Source organism: Scaptodrosophila lebanonensis, unplaced genomic scaffold, assembly GCF_003285725.1.
Source record: "Scaptodrosophila lebanonensis strain 11010-0011.00,11010-0021.00 unplaced genomic scaffold, SlebRS2 tig00000129-arrow-arrow-pilon, whole genome shotgun sequence".
Lineage (NCBI taxonomy): Eukaryota > Metazoa > Arthropoda > Insecta > Diptera > Drosophilidae > Scaptodrosophila > Scaptodrosophila lebanonensis.
The window spans coordinates 517349-534956 of record NW_022060583.1 but is presented as its reverse complement, the minus strand read 5'-3'; the positions used below and the strand labels follow the sequence as shown (position 1 = coordinate 534956).

The 17608-nt window shown below is 39.6% G+C and overlaps 4 protein-coding genes across 9 annotated transcripts; 2 read left to right on the top strand and 2 right to left on the bottom strand.

Annotated features, from left to right (window-relative positions):
- Positions 1-1135: 1135 nt before the first annotated feature.
- LOC115628921 (chromosome-associated kinesin KIF4) lies at positions 1136-5158 on the bottom strand. The gene is made up of 5 exons (XM_030525182.1): positions 4200-5158; positions 2770-4129; positions 1887-2628; positions 1311-1816; positions 1136-1251 (listed from the first exon to the last, which is right to left on the bottom strand). The coding sequence occupies exons 1-5, from the start codon at positions 5023-5025 to the stop codon at positions 1200-1202; spliced, it is 3486 nt and encodes a 1161-aa protein (XP_030381042.1). The 5' UTR covers positions 5026-5158; the 3' UTR covers positions 1136-1199.
- Positions 5159-5526: 368 nt separating this feature from the next.
- Positions 5527-7106, top strand: LOC115628964 (chitotriosidase-1). The gene is made up of 2 exons (XM_030525240.1): positions 5527-6375; positions 6441-7106. The coding sequence occupies exons 1-2, from the start codon at positions 5585-5587 to the stop codon at positions 6808-6810; spliced, it is 1161 nt and encodes a 386-aa protein (XP_030381100.1). The 5' UTR covers positions 5527-5584; the 3' UTR covers positions 6811-7106.
- On the bottom strand, positions 7027-11051 carry LOC115628963 (TATA element modulatory factor). The gene is made up of 6 exons (XM_030525239.1): positions 10922-11051; positions 10071-10692; positions 8453-10001; positions 8127-8397; positions 7653-7880; positions 7027-7595 (listed from the first exon to the last, which is right to left on the bottom strand). Exons 2-6 carry the CDS (start codon positions 10645-10647, stop codon positions 7374-7376), a joined length of 2847 nt encoding a protein of 948 aa, XP_030381099.1. The 5' UTR covers positions 10648-10692; positions 10922-11051; the 3' UTR covers positions 7027-7373.
- Positions 11052-11116: 65 nt separating this feature from the next.
- LOC115628965 (E3 ubiquitin-protein ligase ZNRF1) lies at positions 11117-15033 on the top strand. Of its 6 annotated transcripts, none has more exons than XR_003995854.1 (7): positions 11117-12053; positions 12134-12260; positions 12513-12608; positions 12756-12861; positions 12941-13011; positions 13921-14038; positions 14175-15033. XR_003995854.1 is itself a non-coding variant. In XM_030525242.1 (6 exons), exons 1-5 carry the CDS (start codon positions 11586-11588, stop codon positions 12996-12998), a joined length of 855 nt encoding a protein of 284 aa, XP_030381102.1. In that variant the 5' UTR covers positions 11117-11585; the 3' UTR covers positions 12999-13011; positions 14175-15033. The 6 variants fall into 6 exon arrangements, 2 of the variants coding, with proteins under 2 accessions (XP_030381102.1, XP_030381101.1); XR_003995855.1 differs by having other exon boundaries at positions 13921-14630; positions 14688-15033; XR_003995857.1 differs by having other exon boundaries at positions 13921-14634; positions 14699-15033.
- The last annotated feature ends 2575 nt before the right edge of the window (positions 15034-17608 follow it).

The window sequence follows — 17608 nt, the reverse complement described above, 5'->3', positions numbered from 1 at the left end:
TATGCTTTGAAAAAAGAACCAAATACAAATAATAATAAATGATTTAAAAAATAGTCGAAGCGTTGCAACTTATTTTATATTTGCATATGCATTATGGAAACTATTTATAATGGTCAAAATGTATATGTAGATGGCCAATTTTATGGTCGGCTGCTATTGATAATCGGTGCAGCACTAACCCATCTACTGGCGACAGCATCAATATTTTGTTAGCCGAGCTCTACACTTTATCGCTGCGCACTTCCAAAATGTTTGAAGCTATGTTGTAGTGATATGATTTAAAGGGTAAGTTTTGAGCATCATACGACATGATTTCGAATTGGCTCACAATTTGAAGATTGAAAAATTGACAAAATTAAATTCTCTTAAATTCCAGTTGTTGGTAGTGTAATTATTACCTATTCGATTGATCCACAGTTACATAGTTTGCACACTCAAAAAATACTTTCCATACAGAAATGTTGCTCCAAGAATTTTGTTTGTATTTAAAACGAAATTTGTTTCAATCATTACAAAAATCAGAAAAAATTCACATTAAGGTTGTAGAGACTCCCTAATAGTGTTCTAACTATCCAATATCCTGCTTCCGTTTTTCAATAACCAGCTCAGCCCCAAGAAACTAGAAACTTTTTAATTTTCATAAAACATTTCTGCGCGTCTGCCTCTCCATCTCCGACAACTTTTAAACCGTAACACTGAGTGATAAAGGCTTGTTTCAGTTATCAGTAAGAGACAGAGATAATAATTTCAAAAGAAAGTAAAGTAAATCATTAAGCTAGTACATAATTAAATCCAAAAACAACATTACGACAAACAAATGAAAGGAAAACACTTCTACACAAAGAAGGTGCAGACATAAAATTGATAAATCAAAAGACAAATGCTGAATCAAATGATACTTCCTGAAATTGTATTTTCAGGGCTGGTGCAGTATTTAAGTTTATTTTATATTCGTTTAAAATTTGTTGGAAGGCCCTTAATAAATGTATTTTAAAGATCTAATCCGTTTCTATGTTACATATTAAAAAATATTTCTGCAATGAAAAATGTAACTTTTGAACTATTCTAAACCCATATTCAGCAAGTGTTATGAACTATATTTAAAAGTAAAACGATGCGGTGGATGTTGTTTTAAAATCTAGATGTGTTTCTAATGAGAACAAACAATTAAATCCAATGCTTTAAATGTCTTCAGCATTTCAAAGGAATTTATTTTTTGATGAAGGCGTGTAAAATGTTAATTCGGACAGTCTGCAAATAAAAAAAATATTTAAGCATTGTCTTCAAATGTCTGGAGACTCTTTACTGACCTGGAAATTTCCGGCCTTATTAACGTTAAAGATTTGGGCTCAGTCTTTGTGGGTGTCGATTCACTACTATGTTCCAAGTTTTCCAATGGTTCCACCGGTGGTGTCAATGTTGGCTCGGCGTTCTCAATATTATCATCATTTTCATGGGAACCATCGTCATCCCGATTGGGATTTTTGCAGAACCCTTTGCAAGCACATCTGAGCCCACATTCTCTGTTATTCGCGTAGCATCCGCAACGTTTTGTATGACACTTGTTGCGACACTTGCACTTGGGCCCGTTTAGACTGGACGTACTTGTCGTATTTGAACCGGATATGTTTTGATTTGATGAAGTCGAGGCATTGCTAATGGAAAGTTCGCCATTGTTCATCGAGTTCTGAGCTTTAGAGTTTCGTTTCCTCTTTGCAGGCACCCACTCCGGATCGTCCGTGTCCAAACAGTCCGTTTCAGAGTCATCAGATAGATGGTCCACGATTTCCACGTTATTGCCGTTAGTCACGGGTTTCTAGAGCATAATTCGATTAAATAGCAGGTTAATAAATAAATTCTTAATGGTTTTTAATTTACTTTCTCACCTTCGGCTTTGATCTGGCCGCCAGCAGCTCTTTATAGGTATTGAGCTCCTCCTGCAGTGTGCTCATTTTGAGCAAATGCTCCTCCACTATCTGGTTACGCTCAATGTCACCGGACTGCACAATTTGATTGTGTTGAGATCTCAATAGGACGGTGACCTTCTCCTCATAAGAGCGCTGTTGTTCGGCTAGCATCTCCTTGTACTTGCATTCGGCCAGCCGCAAGTTTTTGGCCATAACTTCATTAAGCTGGGTACGCTGCTCTTCCAGCGCCAGGTTTTGTTCTACCGAAATGTGCGCCTTTTCAAGCGTACTCTGAGCTAACTGGCGCCGCAACTGGACGAGCGACTGCAGAATATGTTTGCTAACTGTACGTAGCTCGGCAATATTCTGAACGCTATCGCTTAGCCCACGCATGCGTGTCTCTAAATCGTTTACACACATCTTTTGCTGAAGATCAGCTATCTGTGCACTGCGCATTTCGAGCTCCTCCTCAAGACTGGACAGTTCTTTATTGAAGGTCGTGGGCGATTTGCCATTTTTCTCCTGCTTCTTCAGATCGGTTATGCGCGCATTTACACAGGCGCGATCCTCCAGCAACTGTTCGAGACTATGCTCGGCATCGACCAGAGAGAGTATTACATCCAGTTCGTGATCCACCCAGGCATCTGTTTTGCCCCCTGCCTGACCCTTGGCATGACGTTGGCGTTGCGCAGCACTCTGTCGTTCCAAAGCTTCCTTCAGTCTACAAAAAAGAACAAACAAACAAACATATTAAAGTAAAGAGCTTTTTGAGTAAAGTGTATTTCCATCTGTATCAGCGTTAGGATCTTAAAAATCATATATAAGCGCTACACACTTCAAAGTTTAGTTGTCACTATCTTACCTCTTATTAATGGCCATCGCCCCTTCAAACTTGCGTTTAAGCACTTGACGTTCCTTTGAATGCTGTGTCTTCTGGCGCGTCATTTCCACCTGCATTTTACGATCCTTGCTCTTCAACTGTGTCAGCTCCTTCTCACGCACCAATTTCCATTGGCGGAACTTTTCGGACTCCGCGTGCATACTGCGTATCAGTTTCACCTTGGACTCCTTCATAGATTTGATCTCGGAGCTGAGGTTGCTGATCTTCTGGTGCTCATTCTCGCGCAATTTCAACATTTTTGCCTGTTGCACAATCTTGCGCCGCATATCCGAGATTTCTGCTTCCAGAGCCTGCAGACGTTTGCGCCTCTCCTCTGCTAATTTGGCTGCATTGTCCTTCGTTTTATTGTTACGCAACTGATCCAGCAGAGCTATACGTTCCGACTCGAGTTTTTGTATTTTCTCCTCGGATTCCTTAAACTTTTCCTCAATGTCATCATCCAAAGCGTACAGATGTTTAAAATTATTACAAATCCGCTGATGAAGATCCTGCTTCAAGCCGAGCTCTCTATTTATATCGCGTAGCTCATTGTTCAGATTCAATTGCTTTGTGGTATACTCCTCCGTCTTTGACTGCATCAACTCGATCACCTCCGGCTCATCGTTGTGTCCATCGCCATGATTAATTCCGAACTGTTTGCTACACCTTCCCAGCTCCTTCTCTGTTTGCTGCTGCTCCCCATCCATAGCACCCACTAGCTCTTGCATTTTCTGTAACCATTGTTCATTATTGCTCAGGACTGGGCCCTCCTTTTCATTGGCATCAACTTCCGCTGGCGGTGTTAGTTTGCTATAATTATTTAGCATTTCCTTCAGTTCGTGAATCCGCGATTTTAGTTTCTCTTGTGTTCCCTCTGCCAGATGCGCGCGCATTTCACGTTCCGCCAAGTCAATTAGAGTCTGATGCAAATCAGCTTGAAGTTCGCGATTCTTCTTTTCAAGCCTGGCGTTCGCCTCCTGCAACTGTTTCACCTGTTCCATGCATGCCATATCATTTGTCATAGGCGCCAGTTCCAGGCTTTCCGTGACGCTGGTCTGGGAGGTGCTCATCCCCCCGCAAGCCAACAGCTGCATTCGCAATTTCTGAATTATGTCGTTCAGATGGTTAATTTCAGCAGCATGTGGATCAATGTTAACAATTGGCTTCGTTTTTATACAAAGCGCGCGATCTGCATAGCGCAACGTGCTCAAAGTTTCTGAAATATTGTAATCGGCTGGACTGACGCAGGCAATCATTAAGGTTATAGAATTGCCACCCAATGATTCCTGCAGTCTACGAGTCAGCTTCGATTGACGAAATGAAACGTAACCGTTTGGATTCGCTGCATATATAGAAATCGAAATTGAATTAGGAGATACATACATTTTTGATATATTGCCAAGTATACTTACAGGCCAAGACATTGATGACATTGCCCAATGCCAGGAGTCCCTTATTTATGTTGACACCTTCCTTAAATCGATCCCCAATGGCTTGTGTTTTTTCACATCTCTCCGATCCTGCTAGATCCACCAAAGTGAACTTTGACGTGGTCACAGACTTTTTTTCCCCTTTACCGACTGCTACAAGTGAAACGGTGAAGATGGCATGAGATCGCGACGACTGTTCATTCATGGCAGTTGAGGCCACAGCCCTTCCCGATGAACCACGCATCAATTGATCGGTGACTTCCTGACCGGAATTCACGACCACCTCCGTTAGACCCGGCATATAAATGCCGCTCTTATCCTCACGTATATCCACAGTGCTCTCTTTGCGGCCTTGGGAAGAAAGCAAGTCATAGAACTGCTCCTGATACAGTTCTACAAATGAGCATTTTACTGTAAAATCGAAGTCAGTGGACATTGAAGCAGTCTCCTCAAATATGTCATGAACGGCACGCGGTATAACGCCAGTATTCTCATCCAGAGCCCCATTGAATGTGGTACCCATTGTGTAAGTCTTGCCCGAACCAGTCTGCCCATATGCCAGAATTGTTAAGTTAAAGCCTGCGAGAAGCTGCTTCAGCCTGGGCATTACACATGCCTCATATATGTCTTGCTGTGTGTCGCTGCTGTCGAACACATAATTAAATTTAAAGGTTTCTGAACGGTTGGCAATAACTTGGGGCGATCCATCGGCTGCTCGTTCGACTGCCAATTTGCAGCCACGCTCTGTTTCGGTTTTAACTAAAGGTCGGATACGGATTGCAACGTTTACTGTATTGTTGCCTGACATCTTGGGCAGGCGGCCTCTGCGTATAGTTCCTCGTATGCAATAATGACGTTGAATTCAAAAGCAAGCAAATTTAATAATTTCTTTTCAATTACACACAAACGCAAATTAAAATAATTATGAAACGAATTACAAATATATCACACGTCCACTAACGAACTTAAATCACTTAAAAAAAAACGCAAACTATTATATATTTTACAAAAAAGAACGCTAGGTTTGAAAGAGTGCAGACGCGACAAATTTAATAAATGGCGGGAGTAGGGCTTCAAAAATTCCTTTGGGCGAACTCCGATTTCAGTGTGTACACAACTATAAAAATGTTTTATCGAACGGGTATCGAAAATTGGCCGATTAAACAAACATATATGTCACGATTATTAGTCAATCTTTGCCATTCTTTTTTTTAAAAACAAATGTATAGTTCTTTGTAAACAGAGGAAAATCAGCTAATAGCCGAAAAATGACGACCGCAGCATACCAAAGAATTACGCATTCTAAATGCAGTAACTTAAAACTCCTATCCGCATTTTCCATAGCAATATTTTTATTATTGCTGATAATGGGATTATGTCTGTGTTTCTTTTATCTGAGCTTCGGAACAATCACACGAAACTTAGTCATAGAACGGCCACAACGTTTAGTGTGCTATTATCAAGACGATGGTCTCGAACTGAGACTTCTGGATGTGCCCGGAGATTTATGCACCCACATCAACATCGGTGTTGCCAGTTTAAATAACCTGACACTGGCCTTACCACCTAGCCTGCAAAAAGTTCTCCAAGATGAATTGCCCATATATCATGCCGCAAATCCTCATGTGAAGATTCTACTTTGGATTGGTGGCGCTGACAGTGGCAAGGAATTTGCCGACATGGTAATCAATCACGCACGTCGCAAAGAATTCATACGCTCATTGAAGGCCGTGATGCAGAAGTATAGGGCACTGGACGGAATCGATTTGGACTGGGAGTTCCCCAGTGCCTACGATAAAGAGCGCCAGCATTTCAGTCAATTACTCTACGAGATTCGGCAAGAATGGAATCGAGAACATCGCAGCGATCGCGTCTTATCTGTGGCTGTTGCCGCACCTGAAGGCATTGCTTTCTTTGCCTATAACATACGCGAACTAAATCTATATGCGGATTATGTGAGCGTCATGGCCTATGATTTCCATTTCTACACAAAAGATACGCCATTCACTGGCCTTAATGCACCGCTCTATGCGCGCAAAAACGAGAGCTCCATAATGTCCACCTTTAATATTAATTATACCATTCATTGGTGGCTTAGAAATGGAATTGAGCCCAATCGACTAGTGGTTGGACTGCCAACTTACGGACATTCATTCACGTAGGTTTATTCAACGTCAACTTTTCATATACTGATGTAGTTAAAAATGTATTTCTCTTACACAGATTGGTAAATCCCTTTAATAAGCGCATAGGTGCGCCAGCATTAGGCGTCGGAGAATGTGGCCTGGGTGGTTTCACGACACATTCCCAAACTTGCGATTGCGGAAACCGGTATCTTAAACCGTTGTACGAATACGATGAGGAGACTTGCTCGCCTATTTTAAGTGCCAATCAAGAGTGGATCTCATATGAAAACGAAAAAAGCATTACATGTAAGGCACAATTTGCAAAGTCTCTTAATATTGGCGGTGTTATGATTTATTCCCTTAATAGTGACGATATTAAAAACTCTTGTAGCTACATTCCAAAAACTCATGACAATAAACCCGTTTTTCCATTAACGCAAGCTGTAAAAGCTGTCATATCCCAATAACTTGTAGTCTCATCAAACTTGTATTAAACTATAAATATAGATTTATACATGGAATTCTTATCAACTAAGATGGTTCCATTTAAAATGTACACGCTCAAGCTTTATTAAAATGGCTGTTGGGAAACTAAAGACCCTTACGAATTCGGACTGACACAGTTTCTAAAACCAATAAATTTAAGATTAGATATATATATATATATATGTATAGATATATAGTACATGTTTAGCATATCTGTATTTGTAAATTATGTATGTTAAGTATGTATAAATTAAATTATCACAATCGATCAATATAATAACTAGAAAATTTTAACATATGAAAGGACTATTTTCATATGGATGCATTAAACATAATTGTGATTAATAAAATGTTAGAAACAACAAGATATTCATCCAGTGGCTTCCTTTGAAAGCTAGCCTTCACTAAGTGCAGCTTAAACGAAAGCAAATCAATAAAATATATCATAATAATGCACAGGATAGTGTTAGCTAAGCCTTCGTGTGATTTGTTAGAATCTTTTAAAGCATGGCAACTCTGGCAATGATACTTTGCGATCCTGAAATCATGTGTGGTGCCTGGGTGTGCCTTGCAAATTTGGCGGTGGCTGCGCTAGAAGTTCATCAATTTGCAATTTATAGGCCTGCTTCAGCTCCACCAAATCTAATTCCAATTCCTCGGTGCGCTCCACCTTTTCACCGTACATCTGCAGCAAGGCATCATATCGATGCTGAAGGTCTTCGTAACACTTTTCCATGGACTCGTATGATTGCAGTTTCTCTTTGAGCTACAAAGAAATATCATCACCAATAAATCTTTTAGTATTCATTTTCCTCATACTTACAGTTTCCATTTCCATAGTTAAATTAGATATTTGTGCATCAAGCACACCGCGTTCGGCCTGCTGGCGAGAGAGTTCCCATTGCAAATGAGTCAGCTCGCCATCACGCTGCTTCAGCAATGACTGCAAATGCTCGAGTGTGGTCGTATTGGGTGCTAAGAAATTCAGATGCACGCCCTGAATAATGCCCGATGGTTGCCGGCCGGAATTGGAAATGCAATCTAAATCATCCTGCAATGTAAAATGCCCAAAAATTATTTTAATTTGATCTTAAATTATCCACAAATAAAATATTCACGAAACAAAGAAATGTATATTTATGAGCAACAGAAAATCATACTAAACACCAAACCTAAATTGAAGTTCATTTTGTGCTTACGTGGTCTTTCTTTGGTCTTTGTCTATGTTTTTCGTTTACCATCGGCGTCTGTCCGTCAGGGATTATTTTGTTAAAGTTTGTTATTAACATCAACTCACCGCTTGCCAGTCAATAATGCCGCCCAGCGCCTCCTCATTAGAGCCACTGTCGTCTGCTAGACTCATGGGCGGCGAGACACGTGATGTATGGATGTGTGACTTGGTTTGCGCTTGGAGCTCAGTGCTAGCCTTCACTGCCTCCACGGTCAAATCACTGCTCCGAAATTGACTCATTTTTTGCTGCTCGGCCTCCAGCTGTAGATATTGTTGCTCAAGCTCTTGTATTTTTTCAAGGCGCTCCTTCAATTCCTTTTGCAGCTGACTCACTTGTCTAATGAATTTAAATTGATGAAGGGTAGATTGTAGTAATCTATAGATATACAAACCTCTTGTGCTCAGTCTCCATGAGATCTGCATCGAGCTCTTGTTGCCGAAGTTGGATTTTTGCGGTCTCTGCCTGCATCAGTGCGTTGGAAAGCTTTTCCTCCAATAGATTGCAGCGAGTACGTAATAGTTCATGCTTTTCATCTTGGACCGATTCTAATTGTTGCAACGACCGTAATTGCACTTGTGAGTCCTCCAGTTTTTGTAGAAGAACCTGTTCATCTTTATTCCAGGTTGCGGTGCGCTGATTAAGAGTTTTCTGCAGTGACTCGATTTGTCTAATTAGTGGTGTGGTCGTCATGCCTAGCTCCTGAGTGGAACTTTCGGCACGCATCTCAGCTGCTTCGAGCCGCCGTAACAACTCACGATTCTCTTCGCGCAGCTGCTGCTCCCGCTTAGCCATGCTCTGCTCCGTGATGCGTAATTTGTCCCGCAAATCGCTCAACTGCTGCATATACTCCTCGTTTTCAGCCTTTATCTGATCCTGTTCGAGACGTGTGCGCTTTTGTAAATCGCCCTTGACGCCATCGAAACTGGTTTGAAGGGCTGCTAGCTTAGATTGCAAATCCTCGATACGACTGTGGCATTCGGCATTTTGCTCGTCCACACGGCGTTTCTCATTTGTCATTTTGCACACAGCCTCGATTTGGGTGCGCTCCATTTCCTCTTTTGCGGCTAGTGATTTTTTTAGGCGCTCCGCTTCGGTGGATAGCTGGGAAATTTGCTCACCATTTTTCTTGAGTAGCGTATCCGATGTTTTTTCTTTGGCCCGCAACTTTTTGATAATATTCGATTGTTGTAATATCTCCTTGGACAACTTTTCTCCCTCGGATTGGAGTGCCGCAATCATTTCATTGCACTCGGCCAACTCGTCTTTGGGAATTTTATTTTGCAGCTCATCTTTCAGACATTTGATTTGAATTCGCAACGCATCACGCTCACGTATGCTGGATTGGAATTTTTTCTCTAATGCAGACAAACGTTGTACGGCCTCGTTAGCATCAGTATTGTTGGCAATATTATTTACTGCCTCAACGGCTGCCCGAAGCTCCTGATTGCGCTCCAGCAGCTCTGCGTTCTGACGCTCCGATTGCAGCAAACGCTGTTCACGTGCTTCTATCACCTGATTCAGCTCGCTAATACGATTCACTAATTTGTCTAACTCTGACTGAGAGTCTTCGGACAGCAGGGATATCTCCGATGGCTCTCGATGGTGCCCTTTCGGCTTCAATTGACCCGCCATAATGGAACTATGCGAACTCGCCTTAACACTCAGTTCTTTGAACTTTTGTGGACTTGTACGGGTCGTAGTGCTGTTCGTACTCGAATCACCATTGGGATTGGAAATGATTTCAATGTCTGAGGAGGTGGACGAGTAACTTTGATCTACCACTTCAGTTTTAGCTTGCGTTTCATTTGAAGTTTTCCCCTTTTGGCTCAACTGCAACTGTATGTCCTCAAAGCTCTGTGTCGAGTCCGAATCCGCACCCGTGACTGTGGCCGCAGCTTGTGTTTCATTAAATACCAGAGCTTTCATAGTTTTGGTCGAATCTGAGGTGTATGAAAATAAAATGTAATTAAGTGAGGACCATTGTGTGGAATATGCTATTTAAATCTTACCATTGAGGTGCAGGGATTGATCGTCCTGCTCGAAGCCGACTCTTTGATTATCATCATCATCGCCATCACCTTCAGCGTTTTCAGAAGTTTCATTACTGGCTATAATAACGATACTGTCGGGCAACGATGATTCCGTGTCGGGTGACATTTCTATTTCGCTTGCCGTCGTGGCCGTAATTAATTCTAGCGATGATTCTGAATTCTGTAAACAAACATCGGCGGCTGTCGGAGAAGTCGGTGAGGGTGACGAAAGCAAATCAACAGAATCCGACGTGGCCGACCGCCTATTCACATTTAGTTTGGAAGCCACTGGTGTGGTAGCTGCAGATGACGCCACACCAGCATCACTTGCTCTAGGAGGGGTGGTGACCATCTCATTGGCATGTGGATTGTCGAAAAACGTTGGTGTGCCCGTTGCTAACCGCTTTTCAGCCTCCACGGTTGGGGAAGCCGCCTTAGTGTTTGATGATACTGCCACCGTCGCCCCACTGCTGACGTTATCAGGCAATTTGCTGTCATCGTCTTGAATATCGAGCGCCTCAATTAGAACAGTTTTGGCTTTCTCGAACCAACTCATGCCGTGTCGATTTGGGAGACTTGCGTCTTAATATTTTACTTCCCCCTGTTAAAGATAATACAATATGATGCATTTACTATGTACATATGTACACATAAGTATATAAACATTAGATATGTACATATAACAATTGCATTGATTTCAGTGTTCAATTGTTTGTGTTTAATGCTATTAGTTTTCTTACGACTTTGAACGAGTTGAGCAATGCACACAATTAAGTGAAGCATACTATATGAATCAATAATAATTCAATTGGAGCTGAATCCACAATTACCTCGTTGATTTCGTTTATAAAACCACTCCAACTTTTATTCAGAATTTGTTCGTAGCACAACAGTCGAGCTGCCAACTTGTTTTGCATTATGTTTGCTAAAAGTGTGCCCTAACACAAGAGGTATGGCTCGATGATGATTACAACTTTCGGCAATCGTTATCGGCCAATCTGCATTTGTGAATGTGAATGTAATGTTGAAAAAGTGGTGCACTTTGTTTGTGAAACGAAACGGAGAATGTTGAAAATAACATAGTAGTAACGTTCATTAAAATTGTGAGTGTAAGCAAGCGGATTCAGCATAGTCACACCTTTTTTTGGCGCTAGGAACAACAATAAACTACGCACCGACCCGACCGACGTACCGATTAACGCCCTCCTACGCCCGCACTTTTGGCACCCGCGCTTCTACATACAAACACACACTTATCTATACACCGCATTTATCACCTTCTCCGCCGCCGTCGCTGCCTTCCTTATTTTGTTTGCTTTTGTTGTCTGCCATTTGTTTTGTTCCCTTAAAACGAAAGGCGAAGGAGCGAACAAAGGCAAAGGAAAATAGCAAGTGAGCCAGAGAACAAAAGCAGTGCAGTGCAAGTGCATAGCAAGCGCAGCGGAGCGCAGAGGGCCGAGGCACACATTGGGCATCGGGAGTCAGTCAAACTCTATGGGTCAAAAAGCAAGCACACCAGCGACCAGCGGCCAACAGAGCCCACGCTCAAGAACATTTTCGAGCAGTTCGACGGGTGCCGCCGACCAATCGCCGCCCAATTCCGGGGTGCCCAGCCGTGGCGGCGATGCCGGTCAAGGTTTCAATTTGCTGCGCACATTGCCGGGTCTACAGGTGTATCACCATCAGAATTCAACTTCCATAGACCGGCAGCGTGCGCGTAGCCTAAGCTCAGTGCCGGATATTCAACAGCAACAACAACAACAGCAGCAACAACAACAGAGTTCCTCAACGTATCATCATTCATCTGGCAGCAGTCCCCACACCCACACACATCCCGCCGTCTCAGTGTCTGTGTCAGCGAATCCAAATAGCAATAGTTTCTCAGCTGCAGCCAACAATAATAGTTCAGCCGCTCAAACTTATAGTATACAGCAAAGACGCGGTCTTGGTGACTCGATACGCGTAAGTATTATTGACTTTATTATTCCTTTGTTTACATACGCATGTCTAATAACACAACATTTTCGAATTAAATGCTGCAGGATATGTCGATGACGGGGGCTAATATTGTCGAGAGCATTGCTCTGGCCGCATCTGCAACATCAGCGAACAGTCTCGGGCGAGTTTATACAGCGACGTCACTTCCATCGCACATTTGGTCATTCAATGGTACGTACAATGTACAACCTACACACATATCTATGTACGTATGTACATACAAGTATGTAGTTATTTAAGGTCTGGTTTGCTAAGAATTTGCAATTTGTGCATACATATGTATGTATGTACAAATGTGTCTGTGTGCGTATGTGTGTGCGTATGCGTGTGTGTGTGTGTGCGTGTATGCAGTTGTGTAAGTGCATGCACTTTCTAGGTGAGAGCTCATACATGTCATTCATCTTTACCCCACTGCTATTTCAGGTATAAAATGCCCCGTGTGCAATAAGTTTGTGTTGCCAGACGATATTGAATGCCATTTAGTCATGTGCCTCACAAAACCGCGACTCTCATATAACGGTAAACAGCTGTTGTTATATAAATTTTCAATTTTCAATTCATTAATTTTAACGAGCCCACATTTTTCTCCACTTACTCCACGCTACATACTTCTTTGTTGTTGTTATTTTTTTTTACTTTCGCGCCTGTGTGTTTCCCCAACTGTAGAAGATATATTAGCGGACGCCAAGGGAGAATGCGTTATTTGTCTTGAAGACTTAAGTCCAGGGGATGTTATTGCTCGATTGCCATGTCTCTGCATCTACCACAAAGGGTGAGACCATACAATTGTCCAACAATTGATGATTCCTATTGAAACAAATTCTGATTTGTAATTTTCGAAAATTTTACAGATGTATTGACCGATGGTTTGAAGTGAATCGGTCATGTCCTGAGCATCCTGGCGATTAGTAATCCTCATTAGGTAATGGCTAAACTAATTATAAATATAAAATATGTTACAAACTAGTTTTTAACAACAACAAAAAAACAAACAAAAAAATGATATGCGTTTACGCAAAAAGAAAATGTGGCCGAAGGGGCCACAAGCAAATATTTGTGCATGCAAAATGTCTGTTTGTATGAAATTTTATATGTATGTATAGCCATGTATGTATGTATGTATGTACATATGTATGTATAAATGAACTTCATGTATGTCTCAACAAACATTCTTTTTCTATGTATACATACCTATATATGTATGTATGTATGTATGTACGTACGTGTGCACTCATAATTAGACGCATGCAACCAATCATCTCATTAATTTAATAATAAACATTTTTAAATCCCACAACAATAATCATAATAGGTTATAGTAAAAAATAAAAAAGCAAAAGAAAACGAAACGAAACAAAACAAAACCCATGAAAAATGAGCTAGTGATATACTAAATATTTATAAATTCACATTGTAATTTAAAAAACAAAAGAAAGAAAGAAAATTTACTGTAAAACAAATTAGAATTGGGTTAAGTCGAGAAAAGCATATACGGTGAACGTTCGCAAGGAAGAAACAAAATTCATTTGTAACTATAAATGTATTTTATACTGTGACATTATAGCTAATAGGTTGAAAACAAAGAAGAAAAAAAAACATTATAATATTAGTCGCAGTCAATATCGTTACGATAATAATGCTCTAGAGAATATAATCATTCATTGTACTTACGTCTTATGTATTGTATTTGTATGTACTACATATATATATATATATAAATGTGTGTATGTGTGTGCGTGTGCGCGTGTGTATGTTGATATATACTGCATATATGCATACATGCGTTGTACGTATGAATGTTTTTTTATAACGCATCGTATTTGTATTACAGTGCTCGTTAAGTCGTTTACACGTTTGTTCGTTTGTACATTATGCAAAATTTGAATGGGCAGAGAACTGCGTAGAGTGGCCACGGCTGAATCCGCCTCTATGTACATATACATACATAGGTGAGGTGATCTGTAGCCATATCAGCTATATAGCTATATACATATTATGTATGTGTGAGGCGATCAGAATGAAGCAAACAACAGCCATCGAGCAGGTGAAAAAAGCGCAAAATCGATTTTGTTTTTGTCATTGCAGACAAAATGATTGAAGAAGGCAAATGATTGAAAAACTCAATATTGAATGATGATGAAATACGGCATGGGGAGAGGCTACCAACACCCGAGTTGGATCAAGTAAATCGATCAATTGACCTACCGATCGACTGCTGATGGAACGTTACACTCACACCCACAAACACACACACACACGTTCACAACAAAATTTCAATTGAAAGAAGTTAATATGATAGAGAATAAAAACCAAATAAGCAAAGCGGAAAATTTAAAGTGAAAGTAAGAACCAAACGAAACGTACCAAGAACACAAAATTTAAGCGATACCAACAACCAACCAACCCACAACAACAACAACAACAAGAACAACAAAAAGATAACGAAGATGAAATAAAAGCATGGAAGCGAAGCAACCAACCAACCAACAAAAGAATGTCAACCAATGTGATGTTAAATTTTATATTTTGTACTATGGATATGTATGTATGTATGTATAATATAATGTATATGTATTTATTATTTTAAACGATCTGAAGGTAAACAGAAGAAACGAAAAAAAAAATAGGATAAACACAAAATCTCCAAGTAAATCTTATGTACTAAATTAAAAGTAAATCAACCAAAAATAAGCAAGCAAAACAAAGGCCACTAAATTTGTACCACAGAAGACAATTCAATAATTGCCGACTTTTTAATTAATTGTGTAAATTACATTCAAGTTTCATTTATAATGCAGGAAACGGAAGAAACTGAAATTAATTTTTGTGTTTATCCATGTTTCATATTGTATGCGTCATAAATTAGTAACTACTGTGTATTTATTTTAATTTCCCATCTTTTTGTTACTATTTCCTTAATTTTAACTATTATTTTGTAATCAAATATTTTGTTTTATTTTTAAGTAATTAAACAAGTTTTTAGTTGACGATAGATGGGATGCATAGTTATTTACAAATAGACACATAAATAATTTTTGATGATTCGTCGACAAAAGTAAAAAGAAGAAAAAAAAAAACGCAACTCCTTAACATGTAAATATTCTGGTCAAGCCAAAAAAGAGAACGCTAAACGCAAATCTATTCGAGTTTCATTGATGCAGCGGTGCCAGCAGTGATGGAGGCAGACGATGGCGGCAGTCGTGCTCTGGGGTTGTCCTAGACAAACCTCTAAGGCACACGGCCACACACGCATATACACAAACACACACATGCACACCCATCCACCCACCTACTCACTCACTCAGGCACCTGCATTAGCAAAACATTCAGTCATGCGCTATAAGCAAGCAAATCAAGCTGTGCTTTAAAAATTGTTTTTTTTTTATCTATATATACTATATATTGTTTGTTTTTTTGATGATTTGTAAAAATGGTAAATAGGATTATTATTATCTGAAAAAAAAAAAACGGCAGCACATAACTAATTTGTAAATTATATACCTACTCTATTGTATGTACTGTACATACTAAGTATATATTGTAAAGCGTTGCATTGAGCGTCAGATAAAATAAAATTGAAGAAACTAAACAAATGAGAATGAACGCGAATGGCAAGCAAACCATATTTAAATGATAAAGTACTATCTAGATGTAATTTTATTTTACATTTGTAATTGTTTGTATGAAAAGATAAAACGAAAGAAAACGCAAAAAACTAAAACCATAGGCAGTAATCCCAAATGATGTTATTTTGCGAAAACTAAATAAACAGCCAGTGTAATTGACTCTTGACATCCTTAAAAAAAAAAAACCAAAAAAAGAAACATTTCAACTTTTTACACCTTATCCAAACAAAAATGATGAAAACTATAATAATAATAATATTTAAGTAAAACGACAACCGATGAAAACAAATTGAGATAACTTAGCAAATAAATGAGTGATTATATAAAAATACAAAACGCCTGCAGTTTTTCTTATTGCAAGGATATTGCATTGGAGACCAAATTATTATTATTACCAAAATTATTTGGATCAAGAGAGAACGCTACAGTCAAGCGAGACCTTGAAATACCCTGTACCCAGACAAACTTCAGGCACTGGGTTATATGCGCCCCTAGCGGAAGCAAAAATAGGTCGCTAATAACTTTTCTTAGAATTGACCGATTTGGATGAAATTTAAAACAGTTAATTTATATATAAAATACGTGTGCAAAGTTTGGTTTATGTCGCTTTTGAGATATGTTCAGTATTGACGCAATTCTGTAGCGTGGACAGGGGAGGGAAAATGAAAAAAATAAACTCGTGTAGCTTAGGGACCAGGAGCGTCTATATACCAAGTTTGGTTAATGTGCAATTAACCGTTTCCGAAATCCAGGCGTTCATCCAGACGGACGGACATGTCTAGATCGATTTCTCTCGTCAAAAATATTTATATTTTATAGGGTCGGAGATGCTTCCTTCTGCCTACTTTGCACAAAAACGACTAAAATAGTTACCTTTACTTTGCACTTTGCGAATCTTGCGTCTCTATTCAAGATAGAAACAGAAGTATTTCAGCTGAGTTGAGCTGCCTGCTTGCTAACCACTTGCACCTCAATTCATGACCTTTTATCGAATTTTGCCCCATTGATTCACAATAGCCCATCCCAAATCCCAACCTATATCGAAAGTTGAAGAACTTGTACCCACTAACATTTTGTACCTCGTCAAGGGTCTTTTACACCCTGTTCCCAAAAGAGTCGAAGTGCTTAGTGCAAATGATAGAAAATCGTGAAAAAAGTACATGTATACATATGTATGCACACGTATGCATACATATGTTTTATATGTGTATGAAGATTTTATATGAAGAGATGGGTCGATATAGCCATGTCTGTTTGTAAGTCCTAGAAAGCCTAAACAAGTTTGTTTATTTAATTTCCCATAAACAGCAATTTTTTTTATAATTCTTGGAGTTTTTGTCTTGCACACACAAACAAATTTATGTACATAGCCGGACCTTTAGTTACACTTACAAATGCATTCCAATATAGTAGTATTTTTATACTCTGTACATGAAATGTACAGAAGTATATTAGGTTTGCGGGAGCTGAAAAATGTAACAGGCAGAAGGAGGCGTGGCAGACCCCACAAAGTATATATATTTTTGATCAGCATGACGAGACGAGTCGATCTAGCCCTGTCTGTCTGTCTGTCTGTCCGTCTGTCCGTCCGTATGAACACCTGGATCTCAGAAACTTTAAGAGATAGAGACACCAAATTTTGCACAAAGATGCCTTATGAGTGTATTCTATACGAGTTTGTTTTATTTTTTTAATTTTCTTAATTTTTTTTATTTTCTATAATTATTGTAAACATATGTACAGAGTATTTCAAAGTCGGGACACCCGACTTTAGCTTTTCTACTTGTTTACAATATATCTTGAGGTTTCGAAAAGCAAACCCATAAATATATAAAGACCCACAAAGAAGTTGGGCACGATTCTATAACCTATACATGTACTTTAATGTATTCT